Raw genomic sequence first — 15,023 nt, forward strand, 5'->3', positions numbered from 1 at the left:
TATTCATAGAATCATAGAATAGCTTGGGTTGGAAGGGACCTTAAAGATCATCCAGTTCCAACCCAGTGGATCCCACTGGATCAGGGGCTCCAAGCCCCATCCAACCTGGCCTTGAACCCCTCCAGGGATGGGGCAGCCACCACTGCTCTGGGCAACCTGTTCCAGTGCCTCATCACCCTCATGGTGAAGAAATTCTTCCTTACGTCTAGTCCAAATCTGCCCCTCTCCAGCTTATACTCATTGCCCCTCGTCCTATCACTACAAGCCTTTGTAAACAGTCCCTCCAATATATATGATGAAAATATACTGGTTTTGAATAAGTTTATTTTGTAACAGAGCTAGCCTAGTTTAATTGTCCTATTTCCCTGAACAACAGGAGTTGTATTTTCTGTATTTACCTGTCTCACAGACGATGATTCCTCCTACGGCTTCCAATGTGTTGTGGAGCAGAAATTCTAAGATAAAATAATCAACTTGTTTTAGAATTGTCTGTCCTGATAGCAAACTGGTGATCACATAGATTTCATCCTGCTGCAAGCCTGCAATATAAATGGAATTTAACATATATGGCAGCTATTTGGGTCAGTTTGTGTACGGATGGCTGTTTGTGTGGTCTATTTTTAACTCAATAGGCAGTGACTTTTAAAGAGAATTGTCTACCTCACTTCCTTCTAATAAGATGAAAGGAACAGTTAAGAATAAGTTGATAAAATACATTGTAAATTGTTAGTCTTTACCTTGTGGGCTGTTCTCTTCCCTCTGACCTCCAGCACGTACCTTTCTCCCTTTATCAGGAGCAGTACTGGCGTTCTGTTGTATTTCACAACCACGTGGATTACTTATCAACAAATGGCTATGAGCTTGATGAAAATGCTAAAAGCCGGTCGGTGAAAGAACAGCAAGAGCTTTTAATGAAGCTGTTTGCCGTAAGTACAAATAAATAATACGTAGAAACAATCATTGCAACTTTATTTTGAGTAGATGGCATTTGATGTAAATTTTGATGTGATTCCTCTTGTCAGAAGCCTGGCTAGTGCCTGGCGGTCCAGGTGCCCCACCGACTGTGATAAGAGGTGGACTGCAGTTAGTTTTATTACTACTTATCATTATGAAGGGTGGAGGAGGAAGAAGAATTAAAGAAAAGAGCTTTTTCTTTGCTATGCAGCTCAGTGTGGTTGGTCTTTATTCCACCAAGACCATAATATTTTGGTCCTGGAGTCCCGAGAGCACTGTGTAACCATGAAGTCTGTAACTCACAAGGCTTCTTTTCTTTCAGCTTTCCTGTAAACTGGAGCGTGAGTTCCGTTGTGTGGAACTTGCTGACCTCATGACACAAAACGTTGTGAACTTAGCTATCAAGTACGCTTCTCGCTCCCGACGACTAAATTTAGCTCAGCGGCTTAGTGAAATGGCTGTAGAGAAAGCAAACGAGTTGGCAGCAGCACAGGAAGATGAGGAGGAGGAAGAGGATTTCCGAAAGCATTTGAGTGCTGGGTAACACAAACTTCTGTGGTTAAACACCTGGGAACCTTCTTACCGATCTGTTCACATTTTGGTCTGGTTGATGCGCTTTTGCTGTTCTGGGCCATAGTTTACGATGTATTTGGGATGAAGTAACAGTTTGTGCTTCTCCACTCATAAATTGTGCACATAAAACAGTAGGTTCTTGCTGATATTTTATGAGAACTCGTTAGTAGCAGGGTACTTACGTAGGGACATACCTCCACTCCTTGCTTACTGTATATCTGTGCACAGCAGCTTCAGAGGCAAAACAAATCAATACCAAATTGCTCTGATTTTCTTCTTTCTTCACCCAGCTTGTGCTGGTTTGGTCATTTGACACCAGTCGTTTTTTTTCTCTTAGCCTCAGTCTCTGAACCTCACTTTATTCCATGCCTGCCCTAAAATCCTACCTTTCTCCAGCCCTCTCCTCCTTCGGTATCCCATCTCAGTGTATCTTAGTTAGACTTAATTCCTCATGACTAATCCCAGCTCTTCAAAACTGTGGAAATGACAGAATCATAGAACCACTAAGGTTGAAAAAGACCTCTAAGATCACCCAATCCAACTACCAGCCCAAAACCACTGTGCTCACTAACCGTATCCCCAGGTGGCATGGCTGTACGCTTTTTGAACTTCTCCAGGGATGGAGACTCCATGCTTCCCTGGGCAGCCTCTTCCAATTCTTCACCACTCTTTCAGTGGAGAAAATATTCCTAATATCCAATCTAAACCTCCCCTGGCACAACTTGAGGCTATTTGCTCTAAATATTACAGGCTTGCTATGCATTTTTCCTCCTCTGTATCTGCGCCATCTGCTTTTCCTCTCCTACTTCCATCTGCTTTTTAAAGCATGATGAGACAAAAGATATTGGAAGGGACCTTAAAGATCATCTAGTTCCAGCCCATGGCAGGGAGGTTGGAACTAGATGATCTTTAAGGTCCCTTCCAACCCAAAATATTCTATGGTTCTATGATTCTGTCTGTGCAATTTTCTTAAAATCTAGACCACACATAAGAGCTGTGTTCTTGCTTGGTGTCTGGATGGCACAGCTGTAAGGAGAACAGTTATTAACCCCCAGGCTGGTAGCGCAGAAAAAATGTCATAACTTTTTGTCAGAAGCAAAGTCTTCCCATAGTCATTTTGTGTATGAAGTTTGGAACTTATTTAAGCAAGAGGAACCATTAAGTCCCTGAACTTATTTGTAAGTTTTCCCTTCTGTGTGGAACTGCACAGTTCAAACTCCTTTCTAAATGCTCTGCCTTGTTCTTCTGGATAATGCGTGGAAGCTGTCATCCTGTATCTGCGATTTCAGCCACTCTGAGGCTTAAAATTCATCACAAACACTGTATTGTTCTTAGATTAATCTAATGCCAACGTTCTGGTTGAAAGAAATGAACCTGTAGTTTATATCCACACAGATTTCATGTGCATGTATAAAAGTAATCTGGTGTTATTTATGATACTGGAAGTTCATGGAGATTGTGGGAGATGTTTTATGTCTGCAGTTGTATTTGTGACAGAGCATTCTGGAGACGGCAAAAGGTTCCTGTTTCTGTTGGGGTGCTTGTTCCTGGGTGTGGAGTGGTTTGAAGGCCGGTGCGTGTGCTTTTAGCTGAGTGCGAATTTCAGGCAGCTTTGTACTTAAAACAACTTAAGTGTCACTTCCAGTGACAGCACTTGGTGTTTCGGGGTGAGCCAAAGTGGTTTGTGAATCTTTGTTTTATTTTTAGTAATCACCACGATTAAATCAGAGATATAGGGCAACAAATGCCAAATGTTATTGTTCTTATTTCCTAAATGAGGTAAGTTAAGCTTCCATTGTTCCAATTTTCCTTCTGAATGTGGTAACCACTTCCTTTCTGGTGAATTCCTTCCATTTAGTTACAGCAACTCTGCCACGGAATGGAGTCGGCTGCGAGTCAGGAATGTTCAGCAGGACCAAGAAATGGAAGACGCTGAGGAAGCTGATGCCTATGAGGAAGCAGAAGAAATGCCAGAAATCCATAAACAAAGTAAGAAAAATATATTCTCTGAGTAGACTGGAAGTTATCTAGGTGTGTCTTCCACAGACTCAAGAAGGAATTCTGGAAAAATTCCCAGATAATTCGCAGTTTGGATACCTCAGCAGCCTCTAGGACTGTGGAAACAACGGGGTTTTCTGTCTGTTGTTGTGTTTTGTTCTTTGACATAACAATTAGGAAGGACGGGCACACCGCCTGTCACATGCACCACAAATGAGGTACAGGAGGTTTGGTTTAGAAGCTATTTATATAAATATAAAAGAATCCCATTATTTATGTAAATAGAAAATAATCCCACTGAGTTTTGAAACTGCAGCTGTAGCAGGGACCAGGGTTTCCTGCAGCCACGTTAGAACAGGTCTGGTAGTTCCTGATCTGTCTTATTTGGGCCTTAACATGTGAAAAAATGCACAGGAATAATGGAGGGATGTGCAGTAACCTGTGCCTCTGAGCTTCCCATCACCCTGAATTCCCCATGGGACGTGAGCGCGAGTGCCTACCTGAGCGAGCGGGTCCGTATTCCAAACTGCGCCTGCAGTCGCTGCAGAGGAACATGTTTAGTGCGTGTCATCTGCTCTGTCGCAGCTTGCTCCTGTGTTGTACTCAGTAACCATTCAAGGGACCCTTGGGGAGCTTTCCTCGTGTCTGATGATATTTCAAATCAAATGAGTAACCTTGTGAAACCTGTACTTTGGTTTCAGCTCACATCTTGCGGGAGTTGAGTTGACAGACAAGTAGTTTATCAGGCACGCTTTAAGGAGTAAGTTCAAGGTGTAAGGAATAAGTATACAACTTATACTAATGGACTGAGATGAGACCTTAGGAAGAAATGTTTTGCTGTGAGGGTGGGGAGGCCCTGACCCAGGTTGCCCAGAGCAGGGGTGGCTGCCCCATCCCTGGAGGGGTTCAAGGCCAGGTTGGATGGGGCTTGGAGCCCCTGATCCAACGGGAGGTGTCCCTGCCCATGGCAGGGGGTGGGACTGGATGGGCTTTGAGGTCCCTTCCCACCCAAACCATTCTATGATAACTCTAAGTTAAATCTAGGCAGAGATAACAGATGGTTTTGTAAAAGTGCATGTACAACTTGAAAATGGAACGTCATGCTTCTGCTATAACTCACTTGTCTGGCTGGGGTTTTATTTCTTAACAAGTTGCGCTGTTACATTTTGCACTTAAACATGTACCTCTTCCTTTGTTCTGAAGGGCCAAATCCTTTCTCCAAAAGCGTTGCTTCTGCAGAGGTGACTGCTCCAAAGGCTGGTGAGTTTATCTCCGTTTATTCCAGGATAACTCTGTCATGCTTCACAATATCTGCTCGCTTTCATCCTCCATTCTCCCGTTACTACTAAAACTGGCAGTGTCGTCTAGTAGATCTGGCACTGAGTGTTGTTCTGACGTTTTTAAGAGGTTCCCTATTCCTGTTGCTGTTTTCATTACCCGCTGATATTCCATAACACTGTGCTGGTTGCCTCGGCTGTGCCAAACGCTGAATCACTTGTCTGCCCAGCTACATCATGAAAACATTCTTTGAGACAGGGGAAAAAAGAGAACAGTGGTCAGTTGATTTGTTTTACTGATCCCAGGCACGATTATTGGTTGCATTTACGAGGCAGAGTTAGTAACCCTGCTGTAGAACTGCTGGTTGGAGCAGGCAGGGACAGAACGTGACCTCTTGCTCCTTTTTCCCTCCTGCCAACCCTCCAGCAAAAATAATAGAGGAGTGGAAACGGATTTGGGAGTGGAGGAAGCACTGGTTCTTCCTGTGGATTGGTATTGTAAGTTGTTGGTCCTGTGTGGCCTTTCTGATGACTAATAATAGCTGAGCCCGTCTAGTGTAACCTTCATGCGGTTATTAAAGTGCCTTTCTCTTTATCCGACCACTTTCACACCTTGTGGGAACTCCTTTGGTGTGAAATAGTTGATGCCTTTGATTTAGTTGTTCTCCGTTTGTAGAAAATTGAAGAGGCTGAGACACAAAATGTGTTAGACTTATTCTTTGGAAATGAAGCTAACATTGTTTTATTACTCACCTAAAATGTGCATTGCTTCATGGATTTATATGTATTTTTGTGTGTGTCTACACATGCACACGTTTTTACATTCTTTTCTCTTTCCTATTAAACAGCTGTAATTGCATCAAGCGGCCAAGGACGAGTGAATCCCTTCAAGGTAAGAATTTTAGATCTGGATTGATTGCGGTGTTCTGAAAATCACAATAGATAACTGTATCTAAAGTTTACAGTGTAACTACGAGAGATATTCCCCTCCTCTGCCCCTCCAAGATGTGACAGAAAATAAATAACATGTCTGTTTGTTTGTTTTGCTAGGTGTCAGCCAACAAAAAGGACCCACTCGTCCCCTCGGCGAATGTTCTAGACACTATGACCAAACACTCAAAGAAAAATACTTTGTCCAGCAGTCGAGCTGTAAACAAGAACCCTCCAGTTATAAAGCCTCTGACTCCCAAACCTAAATCTAAGCAGGTAATGTTTCTAGCCTTTTAAGATTATTTCAGTGAGCAAAGAACAGAAAATTGATTTTTATCAGCTTTTATCAAGTATGAAACTTGTGGATTGAGTAAAGAGTCTTAGAAAGCTCACTTAGAAAGTTCACTTAAGCTTGTACTGTAGAAACAATAAAAACACAAAAACCAGTAAAAAAAAAAATTCAGTAATTGCATTCTGCACTGAATACTGTGCTTCTATTTTAAATAGTGTTAGCTAAACATCTGCTCTGCTGAAACTGGATGGCTTGGATGTTGTATTGTGATTATTATGTCTTTAGTAAAGGCTTGAGTTTTGTTAGGCTATGTGGTACACGTTGCCTGAGTGCGAGGTGTTCTCACCTTTCTTGGGTTTTGTTTTTAATCTCAATTTCTACAGGCTTCAGCAGCCTCCTTCTTCCAGGCTCGGACACCTAACTCTACTGAAAAAACAGGAGAAGAAAAAGCAGGAAATGATTCCCATGAAGTCAAAGTCACTGCACAGGAGAACACTGAAAACAAAAGGTGAGCGGACACACATCTCAATGCCATGTTCCAAATTTGATAGAATGGCAAGCCCTGAAACTGTTTTGTTCCTGAAGATGTTTGAAGTGGCTATAGTAGTGTAATATCCAGACTGAAGCCTTAGCTCACAAGCTGTCACATTTGTGAGCTTGCTGCAGACATCCAGTAAGCTGCTGCTTGTACTGTAGAATCACAGAATCATTAAGGTTGGAAAAGACCATTTCTAGCAAATCTCAGCAGAGATCTAAAAGCTTTTTACATGAAAGTGTAAAAGCTTTATTTTAGCACGTGTTTTAAAAAAGAAAACAAACAAAAAGCTTAGAGCATGTAAGGAGCCTGTCTCTTCCCAGCTAAGACTCGAATCTGACTTGTTCCTCTGGAGCAGATGTATTTTCTAACCATCCCAGTCCTCATGAAACTTGCATTATTATAATCATGTTTCATTTAGGCTTCATTTAACTGAGGAAGATCAAGGTAATTATTGTTCATTTGTAATAGCATTCTTTTCATTAACCTTTACAGATAATGTTCTGAAACAAGTGGCAAGGAGAATCGTGAAAAGGATTAGCTGAAACATGCTAATATACGGGCTCTATTTTTAGGTTGATGGGACCCTGTCAGAAGGAAAGAGAACCATTACGCTTTGTCATTCCTAAACCGAAATGTTAATCTCCATTTATATCACAGGTTTAATAAAAGTGCTCATCTTAGCCTTGCCTCGTCAGCATGTTCTTTAAGCACACTGGAAGAGGAGAAAGCAAAGTGCTGACTTTATACATGTCTCTTCTTTCAAGAACAAAAAAGTCTAAACAAAGGTGTTGTTTAGAAATGTTGTTTTGGGGGATATGGTTTTCCTATGACCTTCTTAAATGGGCAGTTTTTGTGTGCCTGTTTTAGGCCAAAGACAGGATTCCAGATGTGGCTGGAGGAGAACAGAGCAAACATTTTGGCAGATAATCCCAATCTGGATGAAGCGGAAGTAATAAAAGAAGGAATGAGTCGATTCAGAGAGCTGTCGTCAGAAGAAAGAATGGTAAGAAAACATTCTCTAATTCTGGGGTTTTTTTGAGAATTTTTCCTCTCCCACTAAATCCTGTGGTTACTTTTAGGATTTTTTTCTTTAAGTACCACTCTTCTCTGTCGTATTGAATTGGGCCATTAGAGGTGGCATCAAAAGTAGCATGGCCAGCAGGGCGAGGGAGGGGATTCTCCCATCTCCTCCTCCTCCCTCTTTCTCTTGTGAGATCCCACCTGGAGTCCTGTGTCCAGTTCTGGAATCCTTAACATAAAAAAGGAGATGGAACTGTTGGAATGGGTCCAGAGGCCACAGAGATGATCGGAAGGCTGGAGCTCCTCTGCCGTGAGGACAGGCTGAGAGAGTTGGGGTTGTTCAGCCTGGAGAAGAGAAGGCCCTGGGGACACCTTAGAGCAGCTTCCAGTACTGCAAGGGGCTCCAGGAAAGCTGGGGAGGGGCTTTTACAAGGGCCTGGAGTGATGGGACAAGAGGGAATGGCTTTACACTTGAAGAGGGAAGATTTAGATTAGACATTAGGAAGGAATTCTTCACCATGAGGGTGAGGAGGCCCTGGCCCAGGCTGCCCAGAGCAGTGGTGGCTGCCCCATCCCTGGAGGGGTTCAAGGCCAGGTTGGATGGGGCTTGGAGCCCCTGATCCAGTGGGAGGTGTCCCTGCTCATGGCAGGGGTGGAATGGGATGGGCTGTGAGGTCCCTTCCAACTCAAACCATTCTGTGATTCTGTGACATATACTTTATGAAAACACTAAATGCCTGAATAATAATTAAAAGCGGAAAGCAGCTTTTTCTGAAATGAGAGGAATGTAATTAATTCAGGAATAACAAAAGAGAAGGGAAAGAGTTAAGAGTGACATAGGCAGCCTTAATTCATTGGGACTTAAATTTGTTCTAGGGCTGTCTGGGTTTCTTATTTGTCCAGAAAGACAATCATGAGCTTCAATTTCATATGCAGGCTCAAATGAAGTGTAGATTTGAAGAATGTCTTTAGAGAAACAGAAAGTGAGGAAATTGTTCCTAACTTGATCCTTACTAGTTCTTAATGGGAATTATTTCTGTGCCTCCTTAGAATTAGAGAAGTGAGGTGCAGAAAAGAAATAAAGTGGTGAGTCCTGTGGCCTAACTGGTAGTTTTCTGTTAAATGATGTGCTTTCTTCAAAGGCGTGGACTGAGAAAGCAAAAGGAGGAGCAGTTAATGATTTATCAGAAGATAAAAAGCGCAAGCGTCCAACAGCTGATGAAGATGAAGCGAAAAAGAATCAGGAGCAGAAGTCAGAAGAGTCAAATTCATCTAAAAAACCAAAGCCTTCAGATCAATCGACACATGTCAGATTGTCAGCTTTTGCATTCAAGCAAAGCTGAGCAAGGTGGGACTTTCTCGGCACCTGCCTTCTGGAAGCACCAGGTAGTTTTGTAAGGAGAAACTTGCTGCTGTGCTCAAAGAGCACCAGCAAAACGAGTGCCTTGCTCCAAATAGTCTTTTGGGAAGTATTTTATTATCAGTTCTTGAGGGAAACGTTGAATCCGCTCTCATGATCTTTAGCATGAAGTTTGATAGTGAAACTAATACCGATGGGCCTGTTCTCTCGAAGCACAATTCCACACTGTGCTGTGTAGCTGCTTGCCTCAATACTTGTAATAGTTGATGCTAAATGGAGATTTGTCATTTTGAGGAGGATAAACTGTGTCCAAAAGCTCTCCTGTTGTTTCAGGGAGGCAAAGTACTGGCTTCATACCGTTCCTGCTGCAAACACACGTAAGGGAAAGGCACTCCAAGAAAAGGGAGTGAGGGGAAGGAGCTTGACGTGGTGCTGATGTTTAGCTGCGTTTTCAACATCTGTGGCTGTGGCACGGGCCGAGAGCAGCCTGACGGGCAGGGAGAGAAAACCAGAACAGAAATAGAATTAGGAAGGTCAAGTATGCAAAAATGAACCATTCCAGACTGTGGAGATGTATTTACCTGGTCTGTGCCTCAGCAGGGCCCAGAAAGTGCTCGGAACTTGAAAATCTCTGTATGGTTTTATGTCTTGTTTGTTTTTTAAATAAAATATGGATGTTTCTTTGCTCTAAGTTGGGGGGTATCTGCAGTTTTTATAACTAAAGCAAACAGGCTTCTCCCTACAAGCTCTAAGGCAGTTGATTTTCCCTTCTCTTGAGGAAGAGTGTGTTTCCAAGTCTCCCTGGAGCCTTCTCTTCTCCAGGCTGAACAACCCCAACTCTCTCAGCCTGGCCTCATAGCAGAGGTTCTCCAGCCCTCGGATCATCTCTGTGGCCTCCTCTGGACTCGCTCCAACAGCTCCATGTCCTCCCTGTGCTGAGGACTCCAGAAGTGAATGCAGGGCTCCAGGTGGGTCTTACAGGAGCGGAGCAGAGGGGCAGGATCCCCTCCCTCCCTGCTGGTCCCTCTGGGCTGCAAGTGCACTGTCCCCATTTTGCAGCAGTGGTGGGTGGGCAGGTACCTGCTGCTGCAAACAGCTGGTTCCACAAAGCATCCAAAGTCCTTTTGGCTCCTGCAGGAGGGAGGAAGCATCCAAAACAAACTTCCCTAAGAATTTTCTGATAGCTGGACATCGCAATCACGTCGCTCTTCTGAACAAACATGCCAAAGGTCTGTTTTAAAGGGAGGCTTCTGGATTTATTGGCTGGTTTCATGGAAATCCTTGGGGCCATCACTCTCCACCCTGCAAGTCCTTGCTTCCCATTTGCTTTTCTCCTAGTTTAATTTTTTCTGTATTATACTCGTGGGTTTCACCAGACCCGACATCCTCAGCCTTGCGGTCACAGTCCGGATCTCCCATGGCTGGTGAGAGGTGGCCAGGCTGGAAGAGGGGATTGAAACCTGGTGTCAGAGCTGCCTGTCTGGGATGGTGATGACAGCAGCGATTTTTAATTATGAAACAGTTACTGCTGACCACAGCAATAAAATAACCAGCCAACAGGGGCTACTGAGATCGTGGAAGTGAGCACCTGGCTGCTTTTACGTTGGGAAGATCATCTCCCAGCTAGGCTGCTGTTGAGTTTCTTCCATCAAAGATGGGGTTTGCTCTATTGCACAGCTGAGCTGCGACTACCCCTCTGTGACCTGGAGCCTTCCAGGGAGCTGCGCTGAGCCAGCCCGGGGCGGGACGTGCTCATCCAGCATCAGCAGGACAGCGCTAAGTATAACTTTCAGTTCAGGTGGAAATGAAATGCCAAACCAAAAATGAGTAGAAAATGCAGAATGGATTTCCAAGTGAAAACAGTTACTCAAAGCAACTTCTCCTCACACTCTGTGTCTGTGTCTGCCATCCTCTGAAGTTTAATTGTGTTATTTGACCTTAAAAATAATCCCCTTCTCATGCATGAAGAAGAAAGTCGGGTTAAAAAAGTAGCTTCTGAAAACAGACAGCGGATGATGGAGTCTGCAAGAGGATGTTGCTGATATTTGTGCGTATGGCATTTTGTTGTTGGCATTTTTACCTCTGTTTCTTCTCTCACTCCACATCTCACCCACAGAGGCTCTTTGTTGGAATGATACAGGTACTAAAACCCCCCCAAATAGTCCCAAAATGATGTGCAGAGTCTTCCCAGCTTTGTTCTCCATACCCTACTCTCATTTTTTTTAATGGCTTGTAATGTCAAATCCTAACAAATCTCTCAGCCCTCTGAGTGTCATGAATCTGTGTCAACTTGTGTTATTTTAGATTTGGAGACTTTGGCTGCGGTTTAATTCTCAGAGACAAGCAGCCTCTGGCGAGGATGCCGAGAGTGTGTGGTAGATGGCACGGAGCAGTACCTGGTAAATGGTGTAAAGCGGATTGCTGGCTACCACAGCAGGAGTTCTAACGTTTGTTGTTGTTGTTTTCAGGGGAGGTAGCGGTCGGATTAGAAGGTCTCTTTGCAGCACAACATCTGATAACTTAATTGCAAATATTTGGTACCCGAGTGTAATAGCAAATATTTCGTGGCAGTGCAACCCTGAGATGCTGGGGTTGTTTAGCCTGGAGAAGAGGAGGCTGAGGGGAGACCTCATTGCTCTCTCCAACTCCCTGAAAGGAGGTTGTGGAGAGGAGGGAGCTGGGCTCTTCTCCCAAGGGACAGGGGACAGGACGAGAGGGAATGGCCTCAAGCTCCACCAGGGGAGGTTTAGACTGAACATTAGGAAAAAATTTTTCACAGAAAGGGTCATTGGGCAGTGGCAGAGGCTGCCCAGGGAGGGGGTTGAGTCACCTTCCCTGGAGGGGTTTAAGGGACTGGAGACAAGGTGCTGAGGGACACGGTTTAGTGTTTGATAGGAATGGTTGGACTCGATGATCTGGTGGGTCTTTTCCAACCTGGTGATTCTATGACTCCACCAGGGTCACAAAGCAGTTGAGACAGGGCTTTGGGTGGGAAAAGCATCATAGAATCATGGAATTATTTGGGTTGGAAGAGACCTCAAAGCCTATCCAGTCCCACCCCTGCCATGGGCAGGGACACCTCCCACTGGATCAGGGGCTCCAAGCCCCATCCAGCCTGGCCTTGAACCCCTCCAGGGATGGGGCAGCCACCCCTGCTCTGGGCAACCTGCGCCAGGGCCTCCCCATCCTCACAGCAAAACATTTCTTCCTCAATTCTCCTCTCAATCTGCCCTCTTTCAGCTCAAGAAAAGAAAACCAGCTTAAGTCGAGAAAACTCAACACATTTGGGTGTTTGGGGTGGATCCGGTCAAAGGAGACCCAGTGTTCGGACATCTTCAGGCTATGAAAAGCACCTCAACTTCTTCACAAAGAACATAATTGTGTTGGTCATGGAGTGACTTGGCTTGGTGGTCCTGGGTGGCTAGTCTAAGGAGAAGACAACAGCAGGGAGAACCGCTTCTGAGAAGGTCAGATGTCTCATGCAGAAGAGCTCTTCGAAGGAGAACAGCAGACCTGGCTGCTTTTCTCTCCTCCTGACTGATGCCCTGTCATATAAATGCAACAGTAATTCATTTACTTAAAGGCAAGACACGAACACCTACTCAGGCTGCGAAAACAGCCACTTGATGCTGGACTTAACCGGAGAAGAACGGTGGAGGAAATTTGCAGGAATAGTTTCAAGCTGCATGTTGCCAGGGAACACTCGGGTCTACAAATCGCATTATCGACCTCGGGGTAATAGCGGTGAGAAGCAACCAAGGGGAGTGATGCGGGGACACGGCTGCAATTCCCGTCTGCTCAGTGTGTGAATCAAAAGCCACCCTTGGTTTACGAATGGATCGGAGGGACCTGGGATCACCCTGGTCCATGTCAGATAGCTCCTGTCTGGAGTGCAGGTCCACGGGAGCTGGGAGATGTGTGTTATATGGCATAAATATGAATTTGCCTCCTACAGCCTGCCCGGGCAGTTCCTCTGAAGTTGTCTAAATGCTGGGGAGCAAAGGCTGGAGGAGCCCATTGGTGTGAGATCTTGCGTCCTTGCTCCATGAAGGCATGAAATGAAAGCTGGGGCAGGGCAAAACCACTGCTTTCATTTCCAGTTTCGGTTCTAAAACATGAAACATCACCAGGGAAGTTAAAATGCAGCTTGTTTCTGCAGGAGAACCCTCAGACCCTGGAGATCTGTCTGTACAGGCCAACAAATCCACCCTAAGAGAATCATATTTTAGGAGCCTGTAATCAATTTTGCTTGTTATCCTGGGTAATGGAATTAAACTGCTCGTGATTCACTCGTTAAACTGATGCACCGTGATTCCAGGGGCTGATAAATCCCAAGCTGTGTTTGCAGGGCATGGGAAGGATGTCACTAGGCTGCGACATCGCCATCCATCGCTGCTATTATTTGAGGATCACGTTCAGGTCACGTTCTGGCTTGAAGTTAATAGCAGGATCGATCTGTGTTGCTCTTTCCCTGCTTGAGCTGTTAATGATACGCCGTGGCGAGGCAGTTGGGTTGAGAAGGTGGAATTTATCATCTCTGACCTCACGCCCTGAGCCGAGTTCCGAGTGCTCCCACTTTATAGCCAACAGAGGAAAACCTGGTGTCTTGTGTGTGAGATTTATCTCCTCCTTTTAGCAGCTATCAGTGCAGAGATTACCCCTGAAATACCTTTTAGACGGCTTCATTTGACCTAGTGAAGACCACCCAGGGTGTCTTCATCCTTTGACAAATTGGAGTGGAGAGGTTTCTTTTGAGATGCTGCTCCTCAAACCCTGAGGAGCACGTCCGACACATGGAATGATGCTGCAGCCCTTCCCCACTGGCTCCCACCCAGGTGTGCTCTCCAGGCCACCAAAGCCACAGGGAAGCCCGACTGACTACAACAGGTCAAGGAGATGGGCTTTCACCTCCTCTAGCCTTTATTCTAGACCTGCAAACGATTCCAGTTGCAGCCTCAAGGCTTTCTGTACTTTGTTGCTTCTTAAGAACTGCTCTTCAGTTGCTGAACAGTGAGAATAACCCCCAGGCTCTAAGCAAGCCCGAGAAAGAAAAAGGGCAAATTCCCTCTAGGAAATTCAGAGCATCTTTTAACAACGTTGCACCGTTCCATCTGCCCTTCTTTGGTTTATAGGCTGTGTTTTGATTTTTTTTTTGGATATAATCAGAAATAGCAAAGAAAAATCTCTTGGGAAGGCTCCATGAGATAGGGAGGAAACTAAAAGTGGAGAAGTTTAGGCTAGTCGTTAGGAAGAAACATTTTGCTGTGAAGGTGGAACTGGATGGGTTTTGAGGTCTCTTCCAACTCAAATCCATGATTCTATGAGAAGATGGAGTATAATTAATAAGGATCAATTAATACAACATCCTGAGATTCTTAAAAAAGAAAAGGGCCAAGCATCAGTGCTGCTGCTTCAGAGGGTTTGTGTTTCCGAGGGAAAGGACTTCACCATGTGTGGAAATGGGGCTGTGTCGTCACATGGCCTGACACAGATCTAAATTACCCAAACCTAATCATTGCGCTGTCGCAAACACTGCTGGTGGAACTGCCGGCGTCAGTTCCCACGTGTGCAACCTCTGCTCAAACACACCCAGTGTCTTGAGCATTCACCCAGTGCTCACTCAAGGAAATAAGCTCGCAAATGCCCTTCTCCCCCAGAAATGGGAGAAGAATCACAACCAACTCCCATAGCTGCTGAGCTCAGACCATGGTAAAGTCCAGGGTGACTCTGGATGGAGCTCGTCATCATCTTTTCCAAGAGAATCATAGGATCATAGAATCACAGAATGGTTTGAGTTGGAAGGGACCTCAAAGCCCATCCAGTCCCACCCCTGCCCTGGGCAGGGACACCTCCCACTGGATCAGGGGCTCCAAGCCCCATCCAACCTGGCCTTGAACCCCTCCAGGGATGGGGCAGCCACCACTGCTCTGGGCAACCTGGGGCAGGGCCTCCCCCCCTCACTGTAAAGAATTTCTTCCTAGTGTCTAATCTAAATCTTCCCTCTTCCAGTTTAAAGCCATTCCCTCTTGACCCATCACTCCAGGCCCTTGTAAAAAGCCCCTCCCCAGCTTTCCTGGAGCC

At 45.1% G+C, this 15,023-nt stretch overlaps 1 protein-coding gene across 1 annotated transcript in view; it reads left to right on the forward strand.

Moving 5' to 3' along the window:
* Nucleotides 1–9,891, forward strand: part of WDHD1 (WD repeat and HMG-box DNA binding protein 1) — a 31,836-nt gene extending 21,945 nt beyond the window's left edge. Inside the window, exons 17-25 of the mRNA XM_069856779.1 lie at nucleotides 795–926; nucleotides 1,277–1,494; nucleotides 3,386–3,516; nucleotides 4,729–4,785; nucleotides 5,651–5,694; nucleotides 5,853–6,008; nucleotides 6,408–6,532; nucleotides 7,430–7,565; nucleotides 8,725–9,891. Of these exons, the coding sequence (XP_069712880.1) occupies nucleotides 795–926; nucleotides 1,277–1,494; nucleotides 3,386–3,516; nucleotides 4,729–4,785; nucleotides 5,651–5,694; nucleotides 5,853–6,008; nucleotides 6,408–6,532; nucleotides 7,430–7,565; nucleotides 8,725–8,925 (1,200 nt within the window). The 3' untranslated portion in view covers nucleotides 8,926–9,891. The remainder of the gene's footprint in view (nucleotides 1–794; nucleotides 927–1,276; nucleotides 1,495–3,385; nucleotides 3,517–4,728; nucleotides 4,786–5,650; nucleotides 5,695–5,852; nucleotides 6,009–6,407; nucleotides 6,533–7,429; nucleotides 7,566–8,724) is intronic.
* Nucleotides 9,892–15,023: the final 5,132 nt, after the last annotated feature.

This window comes from Phaenicophaeus curvirostris, chromosome 5, assembly GCF_032191515.1.
Source record: "Phaenicophaeus curvirostris isolate KB17595 chromosome 5, BPBGC_Pcur_1.0, whole genome shotgun sequence".
NCBI classification, from domain to species: domain Eukaryota; kingdom Metazoa; phylum Chordata; class Aves; order Cuculiformes; family Cuculidae; genus Phaenicophaeus; species Phaenicophaeus curvirostris.